This window comes from Genypterus blacodes, unplaced genomic scaffold, assembly GCF_046128005.1.
Source record: "Genypterus blacodes isolate CSIRO-AG114 ecotype Tasmania unplaced genomic scaffold, CSIRO-AGI_Gbla_v1 ptg000011l_1, whole genome shotgun sequence".
In the NCBI taxonomy this organism is placed as follows: Eukaryota; Metazoa; Chordata; class Actinopteri; order Ophidiiformes; family Ophidiidae; genus Genypterus; species Genypterus blacodes.
Genome location: NW_027466825.1, coordinates 1,230,082 through 1,247,445, shown reverse-complemented (window position 1 = coordinate 1,247,445; position 17,364 = coordinate 1,230,082). Strand labels below are relative to the sequence as shown.

At 48.3% G+C, this 17,364-nt stretch overlaps 1 protein-coding gene across 4 annotated transcripts in view; it reads left to right on the top strand.

Moving 5' to 3' along the window:
- The first annotated feature begins 9,656 nt into the window (after positions 1-9,656).
- Positions 9,657-17,364, top strand: part of pcdh7b (protocadherin 7b) — a 96,328-nt gene continuing 88,620 nt past the window's right edge. For all 4 annotated transcript variants that reach the window (XM_076161443.1, XM_076161434.1, XM_076161451.1 and 1 more), the window contains exon 1: positions 9,657-13,734. In XM_076161443.1, the coding sequence (XP_076017558.1) occupies positions 10,660-13,734 (3,075 nt within the window). In that variant the 5' untranslated portion in view covers positions 9,657-10,659. The remainder of the gene's footprint in view (positions 13,735-17,364) is intronic.

The following is a 17,364-nucleotide window of genomic DNA, read 5'->3' as shown; positions in this document are numbered from 1 at the left end:
CTGAGAGCTTTTATCCTTCAAAAACATCCATGTTGCGATCGCTTCCTGGCGGTGACCGGAGCGCTCATGGTGACGGTTGGCGATTAATATGATATCTTGAACGGCGGGGGTTGATAGGGTCGCCTAATCGTTCCGGAGGCGTGCCAGGGGCGTATGGAAATCTGTAAGGCTTGGGGGCATCTTTGAACCCTAAACATTAATCTGAAATAATCTATCGATCAACCCTGATGATTGCATTAATCCTGGCAAATCGCTGTCTATGATACAGCCACATAATGGATTGCAACACATGGAGCAGATACAGTACATGGATATTACTGTGCAGACTTTAATTCTGTATGAATTAGCGGCGTCATGAGCTCTCCTTTAAACTCCGTAATCGTGTGAGATTGAATAAAAAGGCCTGTTTTTGCAATTCTTCATCTACAGCTTTTTGCTTCCAGCCGGTGGGAGGAAGGATCTCACTTAAAGGCACTAATGACACAAACAGGATGTCGGCCAGACTGATTCCCAGCGTATGTGTGCCAAATAAATATTCAACCCTTGCAGAATCCAGCACTTGGCCAGATCCTGCCTGTCTCTTTTGTTGTTCAGTTGCCATACTGATGTTACGTCTATTTATGAGATGCGCCGCCATGCAAACATTAATGAGAGCGAACACGTACCGCAGCGATCCAGACGTGTCATTATCTGTCAGGGTGAGCCAAGCCTCTCCAGCACGAGGGGACGACTTATCTGGTAATTAGCTGCGATAACAATAACTATTTTGGAGTTGCCTCGCACTTGTGTGTGTGTGTGTGTGTGTGTGTTTTATCGGGGCAAGCGAGATGTGCTTCTTTAGGGGAAAAGTCGTGCTGTTTTTATTTTTTTTTCACCTCACTGACAATCTGAGGCCAGGCTGTGCGCTGGTTTGGGGTGTTATTCATTGAAAATCAATATTTTCCATTTCTGAGGATGCAGAATGAATTATTACTGAGATGAGCATTGTGGAGAGATTGAAGGCTTAGTCTGAGGCATCTCTCATCTCAAGACGTTCACAAGGACATTTACTTCTTCTCCCTTGGCGTTGACTCAACAAATATGCACGTGTATCGCAGAGCTTCACCCCAAGCTCTGAATCTCCGTCGTGCAGGGAAACGCGCCCGTGCTGATATTTAAACACGCCAAACACTCCGACCCCTCAGGTCTCTGCACTGTAATGTGCTTCCTGTGGCCGGTCCTCCGGGTTATCACTTTGTCTGAAGTTCTGGTGTTAGGCCGATTAGGCGAAATTGCCATTTTTAATGAATGTGTCCAAAGAATGCCAAGCGTGTAATTCAACAATGACCTCAAATCCTTTTTGGAAATGATGAGCTAAGCACAGGCGCACTCTAATTAACGAGCCACTCACAATAGAGATGAGCAAATTATGGACCCGCTCTGAAATGTCAAGATAACCAATTACCAAATGAAAATGGCCATTAGGTAATTCCTTCTGGCCACAGGTGATGAAGCCACCTGAAATAATGGGGTAAGGACGGGTGGAATGGATTTTCAGACGTCGGCACAGAAGTATTAGATTAAGCGCGAATGTATGAAGCTTTGAGCTATGAATGGAGCCGGATGGATCTGTCCAGGATCCCTGCTGTGAAATAAATAATCAGCATCTAAGGTGATGGATGATATTTGAAGCGACAGTACAGTTATGCATAATTCAATTCATAGCTCAAGCTACAGCAAGACATCCAAAGCCAAAGTCTGCCAGGGTAATAAAGCATTCAGACGTGATTATTAACCCGCCCGATGAATTTTCCCTCACTCGCGGGTTTTGTTTCACGGATCATAATGGCCTCTGACAAAGATGCCAGGACCTGCGCGGCTCCACAGACAGGACCCAGGAGATAGACATCATGTTTTTTCCGTGAGGAATGGACTTCTGGGTGACTGGCAGATACCTCACCAAGACAGAGAGGTGCAGAGAGAGAGAGAGAGAGAGAGAGAGAGAGAGAGAGAGAGAGAGAGAGAGAGTGTTTTCCTCTCCGCAACGGCAGCATTCAATGAAAGCTTCACTGGAGAAGATGAGATGCCCTTTCTGTGTGCGATGAAGGATGGACAGATGGGGGGGGGGGGGAGAAAGAAAAAGAAAAAGGGGAGAACGAGGGAGAAAAACAATGAGGGAGAGGGAGAGGAAGAAACTTTTCAGTCTGCATTTTCCATTCAAAGACATTTTGACAGGGCAGAGCCCACTCTGTGCCAGAGAGTGGAGCCATTTTGAAGTCTCCTACCGGCAGCTTGAGGGGAGCGGGGAGCCAGAATAGATATATCTCAGGGCTGCCTGGGTGTTTTTCTTCCCCCCTCACCGCTCTCTCTTTCCTGTTTTTGACAGCCAGCACCGAACCGCCGAGCAGGTGTCTTCTTATTTTTTCCTGCCGAAAACAGTGGGACGGTGCACACAAACTCTCAGGCGCTGTTCATAAACAGATAAACACACCCGCGGACCAGACAGACAGACAGGCAGGCAAGGCAGGCGGGCGGGCAGGCAGGCGTGTGTGCGGACACACACACACACACACACACACACACACACACACACACACACACACACACACACACACACACACACATGCATTTAACATAGGGAGGAGCGCTCGCTGAGTAACTATGCATTGGAAATGACACTACCCTTCATGCGTAATGTTTTCCACACAGCTGCTGAAGTGGAGAGCGGGCGAAAGAGGGACAATCTGCGACTATCTCCACCGCATGTCAAAAACAGACCCGCTATTTTTGCCCTAATGCATGCAAATGACAGGCAGCTGTTGACATGCGGCCAAGATTTCGTACGCGACTGCGATTTTTGGGTCCCGGGAAATAGGGAGGGTGGGGGGTGGGGGGATTCATCCTTATTATTCCCCCTGGCCAATCCCGATAATGTGGCCACTGTTGCCGCGCTCCGCCTGGACGATTCCGGGTGGGGTGGAGGTTGGGTGGGGGAGATTAGCGGGGGCATTGTGCTTAATCGCCCTTTCAAGTGGTGGACGTCTGAGGCTTTCTCTCTGACAAGTGCCAAACACACTGAGAAGCGCCGCAAGCTGAGGGTGGAGTACAGAGTGTTGACACTGGAATTATCACAATTCCACTTGCCTCTGACCAAATCAATCTATGCGGCGGTGACCTCAGCAGCCCCCCGTCCCCCCTGACGGAAACAAAAAGGCCATTGAATGGATGCTTTCACGCCGCCTTTTGATGTTTGAGGGGCTTTTGAGCTGTGGGCCGTCCTCTGTCACTGGAGTCTGTGATTAAGTTGTGACTGCCTGCTTGGTGGGGGTTGAGCAATGCACACAATGTATATGCCCCTTGTACTGATGCCAGTGACACAGGGGTCATGTTTCCGCTTTCATCTCGTGAGTTTCCAATATGTTACTTATGGTGTGACTCTCAAACATTTTCCCAGGACAATCGCACCGTCTGCATCCATGTCCATGTCCACTCAGAGACACTCAGGCACAGAAGAAGAAGAAGAAGAAGTATTCAAGTAAGAGCAGTACTACTACAATGGAATACTGTGGCCCTGCATTCTACATTTGGTTTCACTTTTACCTCTACTTTTCCAGCCTACTTATGTGAACATGTCACAGAGGTATCCAGCCTGCCAATCTGAGACAGTGTGCACAGTGGGGAGATTGGATGTGGATCCGTTTTTTGCACATTAAATCATTACCCCTGAAAATAAGAATTATACTTTATGTCATCTTAAAATAAAAATGAATATGTCAAAAAGTAAATATGAAGCAGTACAATTGACTTTAGTGTTAAAAGTTAAAAGATATCGGAGAATTAGATAATGACATTTTTTTCACTTGAAAAACAATGTACTAAAAAAAAAAAAAACTTCATACTTTAAAGTCACCTTGTTGTTATTGGATGCCTCAGTTGTAGGCAGCATTGTTAAGTAGGGACACTAACAACAGCCATCAGATAAATACGATGCAAAGCTTCTACCCCTCTGAAGTACGGTGGGGTAGAAGCAGAAAGTTGCATAAAATGGAAAAAACTCGGATAAAGTACCTCAAAACAGTACTTGCACCCAACATGCACTTAAGTCTCATCCCTGACTGTGTGTGTACAACATAAAACAACTTGGTGTCACCACATTCCAGGGCAGTTGTGACACGAGTCATGCCTGGACTTTATGAAGCGAGCCACACGCCGCGCTTCTCTTTCATGCTGGAGACACGACAGCTTTCGTCTCGCTCCACCGGGACGACCTGAGCGCCCCGGACGGCGTCGAACCTGCTAACTTTGGTACAGCTGAAGTGATCTCTTCAACAGTTCCTGCAAAGCGCCCGGAGGGAGAAGACAGAACAAGGCGAAGGGGAGTCTGAAAATAGCAAACTCGCCAGAGGGAAGTTGGAGAGAAAAAGGCTCGCCGAGCGCCACCACACACTGGACTTCTTCTTCTCTGTGCTGTTGAGTCACTCCGCGTCCATGTTCCTCTCCCCGCTTCAAAGGGGAAGATGGCGTGACACATTACCTCTCGGGGCAGCGCTACAAAGAGTCGCCTAAGAGCGTCCTGGCTGGCCGCCCCCCTTTTATCCCCATCGGACTTTTTACGCATTCTTGACGGGTCGTTGTATTTTCTCTCTTGAGGCCGTGCAGCTGGTGAATACACAACTCCACACGGGCACAAACAGGGACAGTGACTGACACATGGGCGCACAAACATACTGTCGAAAAAACCTACACATATGCATGCAGAGCGCGAAGCAGCGCTCACGCCCACACATGCAAACACGCGGAGATGCACACAAACAATGTCAGGGAAGGAGACAAGGAGACACACATGCACACACACACATGCACACACACACACACAATGGCAGAGGAGGAAAACAACCAAGTACTTTTACTCAAGTAGAAGAGTTTTGAGTTATTTGAGGATTTAATCGTACTTTCTTTGTGTAACCCAATTCTCTCCTGAGGTTTTTTTTTTTTTTTTGGGGGGACTTTTGAACTTTATTCCAGATTTCCCAGAATCCCCAAACTCTTAAAAATTGGGGATTCTTGTGGATTTTCATGTTTGATGCAGTAACATGGATGTGTTTATCCCTCACTAGGCAACTTTTACCTCAGACACTTGAGCACATTTCACCACTAATGCTTATTACAACAGGATTTAGAAGTATTTGGTCACTGTTTGGCATTTTTACTCAACAAAAACATTGAAATAAATCTTCCATCACTGCACAACACACACACACACACACACATACAGACAGACACACACACACACACAAACTTAAGTGCAGGCTCATTTCTCTAACATCAGGGGGTGTCTGCAAGACGTTGATAAGAAATCGAGCAGGTACGACTCCAGCAGAAGTAGCTGACACAGATAACGCAGACCGTCGTTCTCTCCCTAAGAATCATTGTCCAACTGCTTTACAGCACATCTGATCTGTTTCTGTTTCTCAGACTTTGATACTTCACACACACACACACACACACGCACACACACACACAAACACACACACACACACAAGAGACAACACATCATAGTTAAACCGTCGCCGTGAGGAGTGCGAGGCGTTAATCACAACGCATGAACTAAACAAAGGCTGCGAAATAAACAAAACCTTTTTATTTGGCATCAGTGTTGATAACTTACATCTGTTTCATTATTGTAGTCAAATTAATGTATATATATTTGTCATTGTTGATAGTGGAAGGTTGTGTCGAGTCCCCAACACCTGGTAGCATAGCACCAGCGTGAAACACACACACACACACACACACACACACACACACACACACACACACACACACACACACACACACACACACACACCATGGCACATACTTCAAAGCAACAGTGTATTTATTATTAACAGTCCACCGACAGACAGGAAATTCTGGAAGGACTTTGTGCGTGTTTGGAGACGGAACAGTGAAGGAATCCTGCCGTCACTGCAGAGCGCCGACGCCTCCATGGCGGTAAGTTCACGTACAGAAAGCTGAGACGTGACCGCTAATAAAAGACTTTGTTGCATCTAATTTATGCATATTACGAATATGATAACCCACAAGCAGCAGCGTCTTTTAATACGAGTGCTTTTGTCGAGCGTTGGGTAGCGTTTAGCTGCATAATGTGTTCAGGATGTTACAGACCAAAACACAGATGGTGCCAAAGGTCAACTTTCGCAACAGATGGCAGCCTGGTGTCAGTGTTTCCTCCGGCTCGTGGACCTCAATTTACATTTATGCTCCAAAATTTCTCAAGACCTCGATGCCCAACAACATTAACATGCAAACCTCTGTATCTGAATATTCGACCATGGTGACAGCCTCCCCATCCTGCGTTAGATCTGTATTCCGTCAACTTGTTCACATCCCTGTCATTTCATCGTGTAAATCCCGATTGCTGCAAAGGTGCGTGATGTTCACTGGCAATTAGTGCCGTTTTCTCCAGCGGAAATCGTTGTCTGGCAGTCGCACAGGGTCTCTCTACACCGGGGGAAGCAGCAGGTCGCCCCCTTGATTCATTATAATCAGAGCTTGCCAGTGCAGCGTGGGGAGGGAGGTGGGCGGGGGGGGGGGGGATGTTTGGCCACGACTGAATAATGCTAGGAATGGGCTAATGGTCAAACTTTATGATAAACCGCAGTGCATAAAGCTCAAGTAACAAAAGATTATTGCTTCGAATTGCATCTTGATTGAGAAGCTGGGAAATATTGTTGCATTTTTGCAGATTGCGTTAATGGGTTGAGTGGTTGGCGTAATCGTTCATCTGATTTATTAAAGAATGAGTTCAATCTGAGCTTTGTTTTTGCAATATTCGAGACTTTATACAGCTTCATAAAGTTGCAGATATGGCTGAAATTGGAGAAACTTGTATTTTCCATATAAAATGAAATGGAACCTCAGGTGTCTACGCTCATAAAATCACAAATCTGTAGATCTGAGGCGTCTAAACCTGTTAACGTACAGCTGATCATTTCAATCCACACATACAGTATCTGGCTAACAGACGTGTCATTTTCACTCTGACGCCCTAAGCGATTGCGACATTTCTGCACTTGGTGTCGCAGCACTACAAGAGGCATTAACTAACTAAATGAATAAGGACAGCCGGACATTTCTGCTCTTATTATATTTATGAAATGAAAACCATTAATTCAGCAGACTGTGCAATCATCTCACTGTTTCATTTTCTCCTCTCCCATTTCATTAATGTATTGAGACTGTCTAGAGGGCACAAGCAAACCAAGGCAGAGGAGTTTAGGATTTGTATTTTTCTCACAGCTTTTTCTTTTTGTCACTCAATCATTGCCTCACACTTTTTCCTCCAACACACAAAGAGAATCAAGTGGGTAAAACGATAACACCAATCTTTTATCCCTTTAAAAAAAAGTCTCAGAACTTGTCTTAATTCCGTGCGATCAATCACGGCGTGGGCGTGCGAGTCACATTTCCAACCGTCTCATTTTCAAAACACCTCACTTGTTTTTTCCCCCCGCTGATGAGGTCTTTGTGAACGTGTGTGTTGAGTGTTTTTATTTATCCCGGGCACGGTTTCATACCACTCATCCACTCCGCTGCAAGATCGATGCTAAACACAATGATGATAATGATTTTCAGTGATGATTTTCAGCCCTTTATGTTTGGCTGGCCTGTTCGCTCGCCCACGGTGCTCAGCCCCAGTGTATACAGCAAAGGGCCTTGGCCTACATACAGATCATGGCTGCTGTTTGTGAGCGCCATTTGATGTGGTGGACTCACGCTGTTTGTTGTATAGTAACCCCGGCGAGCCACGAAGCACACCGCCACCTGTGGGAATCCTTTGATGTTTCCGGTTCATTTTTCAAAAAAAAAAGAAGAATTCACCTTTCGGAACTGATTAGGCTGAACTGTCCAATATTGTTCCTCATCTCATATAAATTAACATGAAGGCGTACATATGCAGTATAGTGGGCCGCGTGATTAAAAACTCCATTTAAATTAACATATTGTACGTGATGGCTCTTTAAGGGAGAGCTTTCCACTCAGTCCACTTAATGATGATGAAGATGTTCTATTTTAATTGTGATAATTAAAAGTGCCTCATTACGTCTAGCATGATGGACACCTTCTGGGTCACTGTGGCACATTTGAAATATACATAGCGTGTGTGTGTGAGACATTACTGCGTCATGTAGATCGGATGATTACAGAAAAACTAATCAACCTGAAGGGTGAAAAAAACATGTCAATCTGTAAGCTCGGTACCTGCGCGTGATTTGATTTACACCGCAAACACTGTAAAAGCTGCAGACTTGTGAGGGGGGCTTGGTTTTAATTGGACGATAGAGGGCGGTAGTAAGCAAGGATACAGCCATTGAATGAATTCAACTCCGGACTAGGGGGAGAGAGATGCAGCTGCTGAGCCTGGCTGCCTGCTTCCTCTCTCCTCTCTCCCCCCTCCCCTCCCCTCCCCTCCCCTCCTCCGTACTCCTCCTCCTCTTCCTCGCTCGCATGTTGCACGGACTCGCATGAAGCGTACACATCCCTGAGATTGAGAGTATGACTCACACACCAGAGTCCAGACATTCCCAAATTTAGGAGAATCCTCCAGAAAATCCATAATCCCCCCTACCACACACACACACACTTCAGAGGAGTAGGGGACGGCAGTAGATCATGTCATATGGAGTCATGTCTACCTCTCTGTGCGCGTCCGTGGGAGACTTTACGCACACGGATGCTCGCCGGACTGACCGCTAATAAGTCACGGCCGGTCTATAGCAGCGCCCACGTCTGCATCTGATCACGTCTATTCCCGTCACACCGACACACAGACGTGGACTGCAGCTGTATGGGACACACGCCGCGCGCAACGATCACATCACGGGAGTTTGGGTTTGCGCAGTGGCCGAATTATAGCAGTGATCACGGACACACTGATCCCGCTGCGCCGGGGACCAAATCACAGCCACTTGGCGACCGCACACGCAGACACGCACACGACAGGACACGCCAGTGCACCGATCAATGGTCCCGTCCATCCCTGTGATCTGTGGTTCCACGCGTGAAACAGCGCGTAAAAAGTTTCAGCTCTGGATTCGGAAATGCGGGTCTCTTACCGGGGAAGACATGGCTCGAGGCGGAACCGACCGACAGCCCCGCGCCGCATATAGGCTATAACGACCCTCTGTGTGTGTGTGTGTGTGTGTGTGTGTGTGTGTGGTAAAAGCACTCTCTGATATAGTTGTTTTTATTGGGTGTGTGATCAAATCTGCTTCACACATATAAACCAGCGTTTTACATGAAGTATATGAAGCATATGAACTGTGTGTGTATGCGCGCGTTTGTGTGTGTGTGTGTGTGTGTGTGTGTGTGTGTGTGTGTGTGTGTGTGTGTGTGTGTGTGTGTGTGTGTGTGGATCAAAGCGCGTTTCAGGGGGGAAATAGGTGAAGATAATAACATCCACGCACCTCTCGTCTTTATTTCCTCAAATATTACCGGCTGGCCTCTAGCCCCGGCGATTCACGACCGAGTCCGACCCTGTTTACGTGCGCTTCTGTCTGCGTGTGTGTGTGTGTGCGCGCGTGTGTGTGGTGGTGGCGGAGAGAGAGAGCGAGAGAGAGAGAGAGAGAGGTAGGGAGAGAGAGAGCGAGAGAGAGAGACTGCAATATCATTTGTGAATCCCTCTCATAGTGCTGCAGATAGGGGCTGCCAACACATGCGGCGCGTCTGCAGGTGAGGGAGCCGACTGAATGTGCTGAGCTCACTGAGGAATTCAACCAGCACCTCCTAACAGCTGCCTCGGATTTACCCTTTTTCCCTTCTTCTTCTTCCTTTTTTCTTTTTTTTCAACACAACCCTGCATTTTTTCTCGTTTGTGCATCCTGGATTTGGTCCATCAGAGAGCGAGAGAGAGAAAGAGAGAGAGAGGGAGGGAGAGAGAGAGAGAGGGAGAGAGAAGGAGAGAGAACTACATTGCTCCGTCTTAGTGGCTAGAGACTTGGAGGAGGAGGAGAAGAGCGAAAATACGCGAACCGGACAGGTAATCTTCCTCATATTCACATCTCCAAGCCCGGACAGTTGACGAGACTCCCCGCAGAACGTCGCTCGCCCCGTGTGATGAGTTTGGAAACTGCGCGGGCATCGATATAAATCTGCTGGATTTAATCACAGGGCAGGAATATCGCTCCTTTCAACCGGATGATAAAGCCCGAAACGTGAGTAGATACGGACTGATTGAACTTTAAACGCTGATATTATGGTCAGACTGGGTGACGGCTCGCCTTTTACGCGTCAAACCCTCGTCTGTTCGCGGCGCCGTCCGGAGCGCACGGAGTCTCTCCAGCGGGTCCTGATCTCATTGCGGTTTTCGCTAAATTAAGGGAAGACCCGACCACCGTCCGGTGCTCAGAAGGAGGAGAAAGCAAAGGAGAGAGGACAGGAGTGAGGAGGAGAGAGGAGAGAGGAGAGAGGAGAGCGCGGTGCACTTGCTGATCTCACTGCAGCAGGAGCGATGTAGGAAGTCGTCCGGAGGATGAAGTCTCACACATCCCGCATCAGACGCCTCGCTCTCGGTGAAAACAGCGTTTGATCGCCGCCGCACTCGCACTCTGACATAGTGATTAAACTTCCCTCCATTTTTTCTTTCTTCTAAATCTAACATTTTTCCGAGGGGGAACAATGAGGACTGGTGGTGCAGTGGACTATTTCCTTTACTGTGTGCTCATCCTGCAGCTTGTGCATCAGCCCGCTGCCAAGCAAGTGCTCCGGTACCGTCTGGCCGAGGAGGGACCCGCCGATGTCAGGATAGGGAACGTAGCCGGCGACCTGGGCATCGTAGCCGGGTCCGGCGAGGTGACGTTCACGCTCGAGTCCGGCTCGGAATTTTTCAAAATAGACAACATCACAGGTGAGCTCACTACCAACGAGAGGCGGATAGACCGGGAAAAGCTACAGCAGTGCCAAATGATATTTGATGAAAATGAGTGTTTTATAGATTTTGAGGTGTCAGTGATAGGACCTGCCCAGAGCTGGGTCGACCTGTTTGAGGGGAAAGTCATCATATTGGACATTAATGATAACACTCCATCTTTCCCATCACCTGTCCTGACACTGTCTGTGGAGGAAAACAGACCTATTGGAACCCTTTACCTCCTGCCCACAGCCACAGACAGAGATTTTGGCCGAAACGGAATAGAGAGATATGAGCTCATTCAGGACAATGGGGAGAATTCCAGGCGCTCGAGCTCTTCAGGGGATTCATACTCGGGGAAGAGGAGATTTGATGAAGGCGCAAGCAGGAGCAGTGTCTTTGAACTGCAAGTTGCTGACACCACTGATGGCGAGAAGCAGCCTCAACTCATCATTAAAGGGGCTCTGGATAGGGAGCAGAGAGACTCCTATGAGCTCACGCTGCGTGTTCGGGATGGAGGCGACCCCCCTCGCTCCTCCCAGGCCATCCTGAGAGTCATGATCACCGACGTGAATGACAACAGCCCCCGTTTTGAGAAGAGCGTGTATGAAGCTGACCTACCAGAAAACAGCTCCCCAGGCGCCCCCATCCTGCAGCTCAAAGCGGCAGACGCAGACGTGGGGGTGAATGGTCAAATAGAGTATGTGTTCGGAGCAGCCACAGAGTCGGTGCGGCGGCTGCTGAGGTTGGATGAGAGCACAGGGTGGCTGAGTGTGTTGCACCGCATTGATCGCGAAGAAGTGAGCCAGCTGAAGTTCACAGTAATGGCCCGTGACCGCGGCCAGCCACCCAAAATGGACAAGGCCACTGTGGTGTTGAACATCAAGGACGAGAATGACAACGTCCCTGCGATCGAGATCCGGAAAATTGGACGTATATTCCTGAAAGACGGGGTGGCTAATGTGATTGAAGATGTGGTGGTGGACACTCCCATCGCCTTGGTTCAGGTATCAGACCGTGACCAGGGAGAAAATGGCATAGTGACCTGCACAGTGGTAGGGGATGTGCCCTTTCAGCTGAAACCAGCCAGCGAGATGGAGGGGGAGCAGAATAAAAAGAAGTATTTCCTCCACACGTCTGCGCCACTGGACTATGAGGCCACACAGGAATACAATGTGGTCATAGTCGCCGTGGATTCCGGAAGCCCCAGCTTGGCAAGTAATAACTCCCTTATCGTCAAAGTTGGCGACACCAACGACAACCCTCCTATCTTCAGCCAGAATGTAGTAGAGGTGTCGTTTCCAGAAAACAATGCTCCCGGTGAGAGGGTGACAACAGTGGGAGCCATTGACGCAGACAGTGGGAAGAATGCAGAAATAGCCTATTCCCTCGACTCATCAGTGAATGGGATTTTCTCTATCGATGCAGACAGCGGCGACATCAGAGTAAACACCATACTGGATAGAGAGCTAACAGAGCGATATGAATTCAAAGTGATAGCCAAAGATAAAGGCATGCCCATCCTGCAGGGCTCTGCCACTGTGGTTGTCCTTGTGGCTGACAAGAACGACAATGACCCAAAGTTCATGCAGGACGTGTTCACCTTCTATGTCAAAGAGAACCTTGAACCAAACAGCCCTGTTGGCATGGTTACCGTAATTGATGCAGATAAGGGCCAAAATGCAGAGATGAGTCTTTTCATCGAGGAGGAGGAGGAAATCTTTTCCATTGAGAATGACACTGGAACAATTTTCTCCACTTTATCCTTTGACCGTGAACAGAAAACCACTTACACATTCCGAGTCAAAGCTGTGGACGGAGGCGACCCCCCCAGGTCGGCCACCGCCACGGTTTCTCTCTTTGTCATGGACGAAAACGACAATGCACCCACCGTCACCTTCCCACTAAACAGTTCCTACACACTTCTGCCTCCCTCCAGTTACCTAAGAACTGTAGTCAGAACTGTCATCGCCACAGATTCGGACACCGGAATCAACGCCGACCTCAACTACAGCATCATTGGTGGAAATCCATTTAAGTTGTTTGAGATCGATGGGGGCAGCGGGGTCATTTCACTTGTGGGAAACCTGGAGCAGAAGCACCATGGCCTCCACAGACTGGTAGTCCAGGTTAACGACAGCGGGCAGCCCTCACAGAGCACCACAACACTAGTCCACGTTTATGTCAATGAGACGCTCGCCAACTCCTCCATTGTGGAGGCCCAGGTGGCAAAGAGCCTGAGCACGTCCCTCAACACCAACATCGCCGGAGATCCTAACTATGATCTAAGTAAACAGCGGCTAAGCATCGTCATCGGTGTCGTTTCGGGCATCATGACTGTTATCCTCATTATTCTTGTCGTTGTCATGGCCCGTTACTGCCGCCCCAAGAACAAGAATGGCTATGAAGCCGGCAAGAAGGACCACGAGGACTTCTTCACACCCCAGCAGCACGACAAGTCAAAGAAGCCCAAGAAGGACAAGAAGAAACAAAAGTCCAAACAGCCGTTGTACAGCAGCATCGTCACCGTGGAGGCCTCCAAGCCCAACGGGCAACGCTACGACGGCGTCAACGAGAAACTGTCGGACAGCCCCGGCATGGGCCGCTACCGCTCTGTCAACGGAGGGCCCGGGAGCCCAGATTTGGCCCGGCACTACAAGTCCAGCTCACCGCTCCCTACCGTCCAGCTTCACCCACAGTCGCCGACGGCGGGGAAAAAGCACCAGGCAGTTCAGGACCTGCCCCCTGCCAACACCTTTGTTGGCACCGGAGATAACATTTCCCTTGGATCTGACCACTGCTCTGAATACAGCACTCAGACTATCAACAAGTACAACAAACAGGTAAGAAAGCACACTATCTCCATGTTCTCCTCTTCCTCCCCTTCACCTAAATGTCTTCTGTTTCTTCCTTTTAGCGTCTTCTCTGCCTTAATGCCTTCTGACAGGGCTAGTCTCAGTAGTCTTGTTGCCTTTGTGGTGCTAATGTGTGTCAAGTTAGCGGTATTGATCTGTTTTGGTTTGGAGTGCCATTCACATGTAATATTGAAACGGAGAGGAGAGGTTTTTAGATCTGAGGAAAGGTATTGTTGCCACACCAACGACCCCGTCCGGCTTTTTTCTTGCTTTCATCGCGGCTGCCTCCTCCTGACCGCGGTGTCACGGCAACTAACCTTGGCACAGATGTGTCGGAGTGTTGTAGACGGCTCACATAAGGGTTTGGTTTGCAGTTATTCTATCCCAGAGGGGAGCGTGGCAGCGGGGGGGAGGCACGACCTGCCCCCTCCCTTTCTCTCTCGCTCTCTCTCTCTCTCTCTCGTCTACCTTTTCTTCCAGCGGGGGAAGAGAAAGAGCAAAGAGAGGTAGAAGGAGGCAGAATGCCGCAAAAAGATGGCTGTGTGAGGTGTGTGAGCTGAGGCATCAATCATGAGAAAATGAGTCGGCTTGAATAGGAATGGTGATATTAATGTTTTTTCCGCGTTCAAGCATCTTGAAACTACCCGTTCATCATCTTCCCCTTCTCCACTTGTTTTCCTCAAACCTCCGTCTAACCGCCGTCGTCTGCCTGTCTCCCCTCTACCTCCCTTCTGTTGCCGTTTCTACTCCCTTCTTGACAACTCTTTTTCATACCTTGATAGTTTGCCTGCTCTTGCAAAAATCCAAAAAGCAGAAACAGCGAAGCATGGAGTAATACGTAATGAAGAGGCTTGATTTGCCTTTTCCGGGGAAAGAACACTCACTCTGTTGTTTTATGTGTTTCTATGGCAGTGTAATGAATTATTGATCTTTCTCTTACTTGGTGTAAGCAGCTTTTCCTTTAGGATTCTGGATGTGTGTTCCTCACCACACATACTGGATTGTGTTTGTTGTTTTGCTCCCTTTTCCTCCTCCGGATAGCTTTGTTCATATTTTTACAAAGTGTTCCCACCTTCACCTCATCCCTCACTCCTGCCTCTCCACGCCATCCGCTCTCCTTCCCTTCTCCCCATCGCTCTCCCTCCGCACTCTGCCATGCCTCTTTTCTTGCAGTGGTTTCCTTTTTTAATCTCCTCTCTCATCTCTCTCTACTCCCTCCCTCCTTGCCGTTTCTCCTCGCTCCCCTTTACTTCTTCCCCTCTGCTCTGTCTCTAACAGCTTCTAATATGGTGTATTCACTGAGCTGCTTCACAGAGTGTGAGGAGTGCTGTTGCTTTCCGATGTCTCCTGCATAATTAAAAGGGCACTCTATTTGCTACTGCGGCAGGAGCGTGTATTGTGTGTCACTATGCTCCACTTATATCATTATTTTTACCCTGCGCATTAAGGCTGTGGTAACTTTTATAGACGATCCATTTGTTAGAAAACGGCGCCTCGGACAAACCTTAATCCGCACTGACCCAGACGCACAACGTCAACACGCACTTTCTTCCTGATTCTCTGCTACTTTCAAACTGTAATTAAATTAGTAAGAAAGCGTTTAGTGGCCATTTGAGCGTTATCATCCATTTTTATTGTCTGGTAAAGCCTGTTAGGTATTTGATACACAATAGGTATTAAATACAGCTTTTTATATCCCACAGGCTTGGTAAATAGTGAGCTGTTGATACATCCAGCTGAGGTGAACAGGGCCTCATTTAATGGCTGCACAAGAGACCTAAATGAAGAGAAGGCGTGTGTTGATGTGCTCCAATTACGGCATTAAACACTCGCCTCTGTATTAGATTAGGCTGTGAAGTGGTCACGCTCTTGATTTTAGGCAGGCTGCATCTAAAAACATTCTTTTGTCAGGTGAGTGCATAATCAAGCGCTCGTGGTCGTCTAGTGTAAGGGAATTCTTTTCTCTGGTGTGGTGATGGCAAATTACCACAAACGGTGTGGAAAGCCAGATGTGATGCGTGTGTGTGTGTGTGTGTGTCTGTGTGTCTGCGGTGTGTGTGTGTGTGTGTGTGCATATCTGCATGTGTCATTTAGCATAATTACCAGCATTCAATAACTATCATTAGATTGATCGTAGAAGGCGAGGCATCATTATTCTGCATTTATTATGACATTTAACCCCATTGCTGGGTTGACGCCTAAATTTGACACATTGTGAGGTGGAAGCCGTTACAGCTGTGTGACGCGACGATTTAACAAAAAATAATTGCGTTCCCATACGTCGTTTCGTCACCCCCAGATCATTTTCTTCCACTGCTCCCTCTCCCTCTCGCTGTTTCTGTGCGTTTGTGGGGGGAGATAGAGACAGGCGGAAGAAAGACAGCCCTGTTAGTGGTGTAGAGAATGGTTCCTACTGTTTCACAGGGGAGCTGGGGTCTGATGGAAAGGGGGGGGGGGGGGGGGAGAGAGAGAGAGAGAGAGAGAGAGAGAGAGAGAGAGAGAGAGAGAGAGAGAGAGAGAGAGAAAGAGAGTGAGGTACTGCCCATCGACTGTAATCTCTGAGGTATCGGGTTCCGTCTTTCTTTTCCGCCGCCAACCTAATCTTACAATAACTGCTCGGGCAGGTAACCAGGCAACGGAAGTTTATCGAGAGGCCAATCCTTTTCTTTCTAGCCCTTCAGACATTTTAAACAGTCATTAAGCTGTGTGAAAGAGAAGCCAGCGTGTCACCCAGCAGCTGTCGAGAGCTCAAACAGGAGGGTGACGGACTTGACATTTCATCTCTTCATGTAATTCCATTGATTACCGCTTGTTTTATTCACATTGTCCCTTTTTTTTCTTGCTCTGTTTGGCTACAACAACGTTCCTACCTGTTCCATGCGTTTGAAGGCTGATGAGCAGTGCTTGCACTTAACAAAACACTTAACTGTATTACGTTTGGCAGTCATTACTCGTCTACCCGGTGCCAGTAAATAACGGCATCCAACTATAATGTACTGTGAGGAATGAAATCACTTAGCTAGCGAATTAGCACAAGCCATCAGGTTTTGTTTTATCATTGCACTTCAAAGAGGCACTTGTGCCCAGGTGGATCACTTTTAATCAGTGTTGAGCCAGAGCAGCTTGTATTGCTCGTGTTCACAGTGCAGCCCCTCCGGGCAGGCACAGCCCCGAGACTACATCCGTATCCCAGGTTATGTTGCCTCAGGCCTGATGCAGGAAGCATAACTGGACGCTGCCCTCAGCCCGGCCCCAGCGTTCACCCCCTGTGCTCAGGCCAGCTGTTCCCCTCGCGCCTGCTACTAACTGCAACCTTTCCAGGCCTCGGCGTACCCGCATCTGATTTGCAAAGGGCGAATTCTCACCCCGATGCAGGATCGCCGGGCAAACAATATTACCATGCAAATGGAGGTCATCTGGTTGGTGTTTGCCGGCAAAACATAGGATTCGACTGCCCTTCAGGCCCTGTGCAGATCAGGAAACCAATATGGAAATGCAGTACTTTGCCTCTGTCCTCATTTGTAGTAACCTACAAATGTAGCTGCCTAAACACCTATGAAAAGCCACAATTGACCTGATTTAAACTGGCAACGCCCCAGCGACCTTGCATGGTACGAT